This window comes from Epinephelus lanceolatus, chromosome 12 (genome assembly GCF_041903045.1).
Source record: "Epinephelus lanceolatus isolate andai-2023 chromosome 12, ASM4190304v1, whole genome shotgun sequence".
Lineage (NCBI taxonomy): Eukaryota > Metazoa > Chordata > Actinopteri > Perciformes > Serranidae > Epinephelus > Epinephelus lanceolatus.
Window position 1 is genome coordinate 35,630,000 of NC_135745.1, and position 10,052 is coordinate 35,640,051.

The 10,052-nt window shown below is 39.3% G+C and overlaps 1 protein-coding gene across 6 annotated transcripts in view; it reads left to right on the forward strand.

Moving 5' to 3' along the window:
• The window catches only part of pbx1a (pre-B-cell leukemia homeobox 1a), a 105,740-nt gene extending 101,519 nt beyond the window's left edge, over positions 1-4,221 (forward strand). For all 6 annotated transcript variants that reach the window (XM_078173359.1, XM_078173358.1, XM_078173361.1 and 3 more), the window contains one exon: positions 3,452-4,221. In XM_078173359.1, the coding sequence (XP_078029485.1) occupies positions 3,452-3,544 (93 nt within the window). In that variant the 3' untranslated portion in view covers positions 3,545-4,221. The remainder of the gene's footprint in view (positions 1-3,451) is intronic.
• Positions 4,222-10,052: the final 5,831 nt, after the last annotated feature.

Consider the following 10,052-nt stretch of genomic DNA (forward strand, 5'->3'; position numbering starts at 1 on the left):
GGGTTCTTTAAAGATTGCTGGGTGTTTACTTTTTCAGAGAAACAGATGTTTAATGTTGTGACAGGTAAAACTAAGACTAATCCAATTATTTTTCAATAATAAATTGTGAATTTTTTTAAATTAAACTGAGGATAGCTACAAAAACCAGTAAAATATTACCAGAAATTTTACGAACCAATGAGTCCAGGTCTCTAAGTAGTTATACTATAATAATCAGGCTAAAAAAAATAAATTAAAATGTCATGTGGTGATGTATTTAAAAAAATCATTTGGATTTATAGTTTTAAAACTATTTGTGACAGTTTAATGTTAAATAGATTTACGGCTGCATCATTTAGCCAAAGTACAAATACCCATTTTTGAAGACTCACAAAAGAAGAAAACATTTATAGTGCATATTCAAGATGATGTCTCCTATAGTTCTTTCATAATAAATGCACTGTAAATAAACATTTCAGTGAATGATGTGTTGGCGCTTGTATTTATTTAGCCAGGATAATATGTTTTTCTCTCTAAGATCTACTGACTGAACTCTCGTGGTTCACCTCTCCTTCTTTATCCTTGAACAGCAATTACACCCCTCAAATTGCTGGTGGGTGTTGCCTCTCTCGGAGACTGGAAATGTTTTTTTTTCCCCCATTCTTTCTTTTTTTTCCCTCTCTTGCTTCTGAATAAGATGACAGACAGTCTTTACGCGAAATAACAGGGTTTGGAAATAAGAGGCTGCCAAAGCACGTCCCCAGCTCTCACTAATAGCGTAGAAATTGCAATTAATGTCCTTAATGGTCTTTAGTCAACCTTTTATCATGATTTGAGAAGGCCTCCATTTTAAAGAGCTATTTTTTATTGTGATAATTTATTCTTTTATCAACCTTCTCAGGGGTATATTCTGAGATATATGAAAGGTCTGCGTTTTCTGTGTTTCATCTCCTCTGTTCATCTCACATTATGTCAGCCGTTCGCAGTGAAAATGAGGGAAGTGGCGCGATAAAATTTTTAATGAAGAGTCTCTTAAAAACAGTGTTTGTCAGTTTTTTGTGCCGACTGTAAAGAAGAAGCTGGACAGAGGACGTGTTTTCATAAACTTCAGTTGGTCCAGGATTGAGCTGCTCGTATCATTACCAGAACTTCCTCCATAAATCATATCGCTCCTGTTCCTCAGAAACTTCACTGGCTCCTAGTTAAATATATATTTCTGATGTATAGAAGTCATAGGGGTCCGTGTTTAACACCAGCAAAGCTATATAAAAACATCTGCTCACAAACTCTCACCCAAAGTCATGCAGTGTAATCCAAGTCTCATTTATCCAGTCATTTATCCCAGACACATGCATTTCCACTCAGACCTTACTAGTTCAAACACTTGTGCATAAACAGCTCAGGTGTGCTACTCGTCGGTGCGTGAGATATGACAATTAATCAGTAATCTGGTAGTATGTGAATTTATTTTTAACCGTTGGACAGAACCAGCTAGACTTAACATCTGGCTACTGCTTCATATTTATTTTACACAGTGCTGTCAATCATCCAGAAAGTGTATTTCCGAAAATTAAACCATTACTTTAATGGAAGGATAAGGCTGGTTGTATTTTATGAATATATGTAGTGCATTCAAAACACCAACAGCACTGTATCGTCCTAAAACAGCTGGACGCTGTAGTTTTTAACAGACGGTACCCAAACAGAAATAAATGTCGAAATTGTTGGGGACTATTTTCAGTGGCGGATTGATACACATTTGTGGCGAAAGTGCATTTAGGGCATGCTGAAGCACTTTTGCCAGTTAAACGGTGCATAATATGAGCCCAAAGTAAGGCGCAAGGGGCAAAGGGGTTATATTTACGCTCTTAATTTGTCTTAGGTGTGTTTCGGGCGTAACCTGAATTCAGCCAATCACAGCATCATCTCCCATTCCCTGCTATTTACATGGCAGGTTTTGCATAATGGAGAAGTAAGCATTTTTCAGTTGAGAGTGATGCAGTAAGAGCAGTAATGTCACTGCAGAAAATATCTTGGGGCATTTAACCAGCAAGCTAAGAAAGTGAGCATAGCGTTAGTTCAGGCAGGACAAGATGTCAAGCTCAGTTCACATCCCAGCTACATCAGCTCATCTCAGACAGTCCAATCAACTGATGGAGCAGCTGATTGATAAAGGGAGTCAGCTGATGGATCACATGATTCCTTTCTATGCAACCAATTGGTGAATCTCATTCAGGGTGCCCTATTTAAACTGTTCTGGCCTGCTTACTGTTGCTGCTTCCTCTGCAAGCTGCTTTGCAACCCGCCTCCACCCCAGCTCCTCCTTTTCATGTTGTGTCTGACTTATCAGTGTCATTTCTGTTTGTCATTGATGCTGCTGCTCTCCCTGCCTTAGGCTTTCCATGTAGGCCCATGGAAGGGCAGGGAGGTTTGCTTTCTCTGCCTCAGGCTTTTCTCATTTGCATGTGGAAGGGCAGAGAGGTGTGCTCCCTCGGCCTCAGGGTTTCTGCGTAGGCCTGAAGGGCAGAGGGGCCCCAGAACAGAGCCATACAACCAAATATAATATTGCAAAGCGAAATAAAGTTTTCTTTGACTAAAGTGGTCCTGACTGAATTGCAGTTATAAACTTGACAGAGGAAACAGAGCTAAACTTTTAGCTCCTGAAATAATCAATGAAGTTAGACTGCGTAAATGTGCATTGCAGCTGTGGTCTCTGCTACGTTCACATTTTAGAAAATGTCATTAATACTTTCCTCATTAATGATGTGTTATTTCAGTCACCCACAACCCATCCAGGTGTGTTTGTAACTAGCAGAGTGTACGCACGTTGTGTGTAGACGCATCAAACTATCTGAATAATGCACCCTTGAAATAGCAGGGTTTGTTTAGGTTGTTGGTCAATCGCTTTCTGATCCCTCAAAATATCAATACGCCAACAATGGCCCTGATCACACCTCATTTTCAGACCTACACACCCATGAGCTCTTGCTACTCACCCAATGTTGGCACTGGCTGTAAAAATGGCAACAGCACAGGTCTGAAACTAGTAGTGACAGTTGCGCTCGGCTGTGCGCAGCTTTGCGCCGTGTGTCAGATCAAGCTCTCGGTGCTCTAGTGTATATTTACAGCAGAAGGACAGTGACCAAAATAAACAGCAGTGCCCATGTTCATGGTAATAAAGAGCCGTGGCATCCAGCCCAACATTGTGACTCACTGATGTGTTTTTAATAGTTTCTGGACAACAATGGAGCTCTACGGCACAGAGGAATAAGATATATCATGGCTTTGTCCACACACAGGCAATACTCTGGATCAATTCATTGTTTGGTTTGGTCTCTTACAGGATTTGCTGCCAGCAGGAAAAATACAGAATAGTGCCAACCTTACCCAAAATACGCCTCTATGCTATTATTGTATTGTACAATATAATGTGTGACCATGAAGCTAACTGTTTCCTGTTTTATCTGCACAGACAAATGGTGGCTGGCAAGATGCTCCGACTCCTTCGTCAGTGACATCGCCCACAGAAGGACCCGGAAGCGTTCATTCGGATACTTCCAACTGAATACATCCATCTCTACACCTCATCTACAAAAAACATGGACTGACCTTGATATTCACAGTATTAAACAAGAAGGAATTCACTGCCCACAGTTTGGAGAGGTGCTGTGAAATCCTAACCAGAAAAAAAATAAGTAATATTTCCTCTGCTTATAACGTTGGACATTTGGGATACGAACAAAGTTTCACAATAAAAGTCAAAACAATACCGCAGTCAGTGGAGACGTTTGTACAGATTTCACATTATATTCAGAGGGCTGGGGTTACTTATTCACTCGTAATGTTTTCACTCATAATGATGAAATGATATGATAAAGTAAATAAATCAAATCATTGGTTTTAACTGAAAATACTTCATTCTACCTCTCAGCCACTAAAAAAAGTAGAAAAATATGTCAGTGACCATTATTTGTTTTGTAAAAATGAAACTTTTGTCTTTGCAAGCAAGAGGCACATCTTCTTACTTACATTTTGTTGTCTCTCACCTATTCTATGGTACGCCATTTAGACTAATATTGCTCAGTTGTTTACAATGTGTGCTTGATAAAAAAAGTATGTTCATCTTCCCCCCCCCCCCGTCTCCGACGAGTCAAAACAGAGTTCTGTCAGGAGATTTTACCTCTAAGGTAACCCTGTGAAGTATGTTATCTGTAAAACAATAAATAAATACTTGTCATCAAATCGGACAAGCTTGACATCATTCATTAAGATGGAGGACATATCAGCTTAAAAACAAATTATTTCTCACTCTGTTGGTTTTGGTTCTGCAGCATATTGGTAGAGTGACAGGCACAGGATGCAGGATTCACTGACGCAAAGAGAAAAACAGGAATTTTGTCTTCTTCTCTTGATCTGTGCTGGACAAGGAGAAAACTTTTTTTTAAATTTACTTGAATCCTTCATGATATTTCTTATAAAAGTTTCTGACGATGCCAAAATGCTGATGTAACCAAAACAAAACTGTCAAGAAAAGTGTGTCACCATGGAGTCAGTTATGATATTTTATCAGATATATACAGCATTATGTCTTTTCTTCTCATTTAAATCACCATCTCCTGTCATTTAGCTCTGGTGCTACAATCAAGTGAATAACACTGAAACACAAGAAGAAATACGGCTTTCTACGGAGGACAAAGTTTGTCAAGAACGTCTGTAACTGAGTTTGTTTTTCAGTACATGAACCACAATCCACTTAAACAGGGAAGTCATTATGTTAATAGAGTTTTACGGTGGATCTTTGCTCCTGAATCTACAGCACAGGTCCACAAATGCTTCAGCACGGAGCCGCTGATCATCGCCATGAAAGAAGCATCTGGACGTACCTGAACTGCTGCTCAGCTCTAACGAGGACATTTTGATGTGAAGATAATGTTGCGATCCTCATTTTAATGAATGGTGTCCTCTTCTAGGCATTTATTTGCATATAAAGCATTCAAGTCGATATATTACTCTGCTTTAGTAACCCTAGAATTGACAACAAATGTAGACATTTGAATTCATGCTACTATCAAACTGATTTTTTTTGTCAGTATCAAACATTTATGAGCATTGTAAATGCTAAACATTAAGCACTAAAGAAGGGACGAAGTCATTATGTCAAATAATGTGTTTTCTGAGCAGTCTAACTTTGTTTATAGACACTTTTTATGTTGTGTGGCCTATTTGTTATTTTGTTTTTTTGTTTTTTTATGGTATGCTTAATGTCGGCTATTATGTTTTTTTGCTTTCCTACTCTCGTGAATTAGCTCATGAACTTTCAACATGTGTTTATGTGCACCATTGTGCTTGACTTGCTTTGTTGGAAAGGGTTTTCAACACATTAAAAATGATATGTAATACAGCCAGATTATATATCAGCATTTTTTTTATTGTGGCGTTTACAAGAGATCAAAGTCTCTTCATGTTGATCAGCATCACACGGAGGCATCAGACGATAATCATAGTCATTGTTGTGATGACTGAAAGTCAACCAAGGTTAGTGAATGCCAGAAGACATCAAGCCTTTTATGGTGCTGCGTGTTTGCTGCCTTCCATTATGGCCCCTGTCCAACATGTTAGTGTACTGAGACACACATGTAGAGTATACTGAATAGTTTAGCAGTGGTGAGACATCAGAAAGAAAGAAGTGTCTTCGTAGCGTTTTTAGCTTTCAGGAGCAAACAAACCTGTTTAAAACCTTTGTTTTCTACATTCTGAATATCTTTATAAAGCAATATGTGCAGCAACATGTGACCACAGTGATGCAATATATCATCTTTTATTCATTTTAATTAAAGGAGAAGGCTGGTTGTGTTCTATATTTATGGTGTGGTCAACAAATCCCACAAAAACACCCAAATGAAAAGTGTGTTAGTCTGTCTCTACAAAAACATGGATGGATTACTGAGCAGGCTGACCAGACGCAGGCCTCTGGCCCAAAAATATCAGGGGCCCCCCAGGGCCTTCACCTGCAAAATGTCACTCAAATTAAAGCATACTGACCAGAAAGAGACTCAAAACGACCACAGAGACACAAAAAGACTACAAAGAGAGTAAGAGGAACTACAAAGAGACACAAAAAGACACAAAAACACAAAAAAAGAGGCAAAACCACTACAAAGTCTTTCTCTTTTGTGGGAATGGTGGCCCAGGGGCCCATTGTCTCATAATTCATCCATGCTCAATTTCATAGTTGCATTTTTTTTTTCATTTTACTAATTTTCTAAAACAGATGGCCATAATGTTTTTATACCACTCAAATGAGCCTGGGTCATCAAAGAAAGGTGGACAGAAAGAAATATCCAGCACAGTATATTATTATCACGGAATTCTGGGAATAGTTTTCATTTAAAAGAAAAACAAAAAACACACAATTCAGTTCTTTCTGATTTTGTTTTTTTTTTTCATGGAAAAAATATGACTTTATTTTTATAAATTAATGAGAAAAAAAATAAAAAAAAAATAAAACATTAAAAAAAATCCAAGATGATTATCTCTTGTTGATTCAGTGAATTTATCTCATATTTTTTTCCACTACCTCCTACCTAAAAAAAAGAATCTTTTCTGAATTTTCTTTTATTTTCATGGAAAAAAATATGTCCTTGTTTTCATTAATTAACAAGATAATCATTTTAATTTTTGAAATACCAAGATAATCTTTGGTTCAGAAAAATATTTATATAAAACCTATGAGATTATTATCTTGTTAATTCAGAAAAACTTTTCTCAGAATTCTGAAATAATAAAAATAATAAATATATAATATGAGCTCTGACACAACAATTTAATTAATTCAGAAAAACAGGGCATATGTATGTAGAGCATATAGCATAAAAATAAATAAATTGGCAAATGATTCATCACACTTTTATTATTTAGGTCATCTCACTCTCAGTTTTTGTCATCATACATATCTTAAATCTAAAGAAGAGTCATGTCCTTGTTAGATCCTCCCTTCACACATACAAACACCACCACTGACACTATCTGGCTGGACAGTCGCATGTCTGACAGAATTACTTTCATAGCAACTGAATATTCATAATTGGCCCTACAACAGGGGCGAGGGTTTGAGGGAGCAGTTGGTCGTAAAGTCTGCGGACGGTCACAGGCCTTGACTGCTGAGCGAGTGTGAAATGCCAAAGCCAGACTGCTCCCCTGTGCCTGGAGGGCAGCGAAGGAGCCGGCCTGCTCCCTCCAACTGAGAGGGCATCAAAAACAATCTGACAACAAGACTTCATCCCAAAACATCTCCTGGCTTTGCTCAGTGCTCAGACGCTCATCACCATGATCATGACAACATCCGGCCTGCTGCATCATCATCTGAAACACAAATTGTAAAATAAGTTGTGCAGAGAACGATCACTGCTTTCTGCAGTTTTTGAGAGATTTTTTTTCACACAGCGTCGTTTTTACACCTCCTCATTCCTCAGGGGTGGTGACACTGTGCACGCTGATTGAAATCTAATGTTGCTGTTGACATCTGCCTCCCCAGCTGTCATTGTACCACTGCTTATAATTACAGCTGCTGTAGAGGAGCATGGGTGGGTGGCTCAGACACCTTGTCTCCCCCTCTCAACAGAGCCCAGCAGACTGCTCTAATGTGCAGTGACACAACAGCCCAGACCCTGCTGCTGCTGCTGCTGCTGCTGCTGCTGCTGGACCAACTGACCACATGAGTCCCTGGGTGCTTCATCCTAAATTCACTCATTTACACACTGTCACACAGATGCCAATTATATTGTGCATAGGAGACTGGGTGTGGCAGCTGGAGCTCTAAAATTACAGGTCATGGAGTCTCTCTTTTCTCTTGTTTAAGCAGATAGCATGAGGCACTGTTTGGGAATGTTTAGGAGGGTGTATGCATCAGAAATATGGGAATGTTACATCAGATTACAAACACAATGATTTGATTACAACAAAAGAAGCGCACAGAAGGGCCAGAGGTGCGTGTCCTTCTCCACAAGATGGCGATGTTGACACACTTTGCTCAAAAGCTTTCATATCACCTACATTATAAACTTGGTATTCAAATAAAAGTGAAAGGTGTACATTTAATTATTGCCTACTTGAAAATTTCTGTCCACCCTAGAAGAGGGATCCCTCCTCAGTTGCTCTTCCTGGGGCTTCTACCACTTTTTTTCCCCGTTAAAGTGTTTTTGGGGGGAATTTTTCCATATGTGAGGGTCCAAGGACAGAGGGGTGTCGTATGCTGTAAAGCCCTCTGGGGAAAAATGTGATTTGAGATATTGGGCTTTATAAATTAAATGAATTTAATTAAATTTTGCTTTAATGATGAGACAAGACGAGACGAACTAAGCCATGATAAGATAAGATAAGATAAGATAAGATAAGATGCTGTGCAGTTGTTGCAACACAAAACTGGAACAGTGCAGATACAGAGACTGAAGAACATAGCACCAGGTGCAAAATATAAACCCAGGTAACAGCGAGGTGCAAATTAGGTGCAATATACAGACAACGCCAAAAACAGAAACAGAATGCAAACAAAAAACAGTCCTCTGTTTGCCTTTCTGTTAATTCCTCTCTTCTCTCCCTCTGTGATGAGTCTGTGTGTTCCTTCGTGTCTTTCTCAAACGGTGACAGATTGAATGATGTCTTCACAGTGCTTTGTTTAGTATTTCAATGTAACTTCATACTGCTACTCCACCACATTTGAGATGGAAATTGCACTTTGTACTCCACTACGAGCTGTAGATTAGGATTTAACATCAAAAACATGGCTTATAACTTATTATGTATTATAGTGGCTTTAATAACTCAACCATATGTAAAGTTGTTACATTAGCTTCGCCTTGACATTAAACATGCTGCTCATACAGTAGTGTCTCAGTAATAGTACTGAAACAATAGTACATTGATAAAGGTTCCATTCTGCATAGTGACCACTTGTAGGGGAGACCAGGGTTGGTTGTCACACAGCTATTTTTCAGTTAAAAGTCACGTAGACAAAAATGTGAGATACAATGTTTGCTTTCTTCACCTGCACTCATCGGCTCATCACAGCAGGGTTCGTAGGCACCATAGACTGTAAAAATAATGGACGTAGTTACCGTGATGTCACCCATTGGCTGTGGACTCCTGTTTTGAAGCCTCACGCCGTCGCCATCTTTGTTTTTTTGGATCCAGAAGTGACCAACTTAGAAGCCCAGGACACTATCGGCAGACAGCCTGCCACTCAAAGCGGCCTGCCCTTTATTATGTGTAACTTTAAGCCTTTAGAAAGTCTAAACAAGTGACTGATGAATTTTTTTTAAATCCCCTGTGCGGTTGTTATAGTGGGGGAAATAGCTATAGACACCAAAACCATTTCACCATTTTCCAAACCAAGTATTTTTTAGGGCATTTTTGCCTTTAATTGACAGGGTAGTGAAGTGTGAAGGGAGGAGAGAGAGAGAGGGAGAGACATGCAGCAAAGGGCCACAGGCTGGAGTCAAACCTGGGCCGCAGCGGCAACAGCCCTGCACATGGGGCGCCCCTCCATCAACCAAGCCACCGACGCCCTGACCAAAACCACTTCTTGTTCCAGGCTGTAAACATGTTTATTTCTGCTGTAAAGTTGGGCATTTGAACATGGAAGTCATTGGGGACTGACTGGATTCTGGAGTCAGGCTCAAGTAGCTGTTCAAAATACTGCAGCGGAGGTTGACACTTGGTTGGGACTCTAATTTTGGGGTTGATAGGCACATGTGCCAACCTCCTGTAAACTCAACAGTTGTAGCTGTATTTTGATAGATTAAAAACAATGTCTATATTGTTATTTTTTATTATTAATCAAAATGGTCAATGGCAAAAGTAATTAGATACTCCTACTCAATTTTTATTTATTTATTTTTATTTTTTTTTTATTTCTGTTTGTTGCATTTTAGGCGGCACGGTGGAACAGTGGTTTGCATTGTTGCCTCACAGCAAGAGGGTTTCTGGGTGGGGGAGTCCTTCAGTGTGGAGTTTGCATGTCCTCCCTGTGTCAGCGTGGGTTTCCTCTGGGCAAACACTTCCTCCCACAGTCCAAA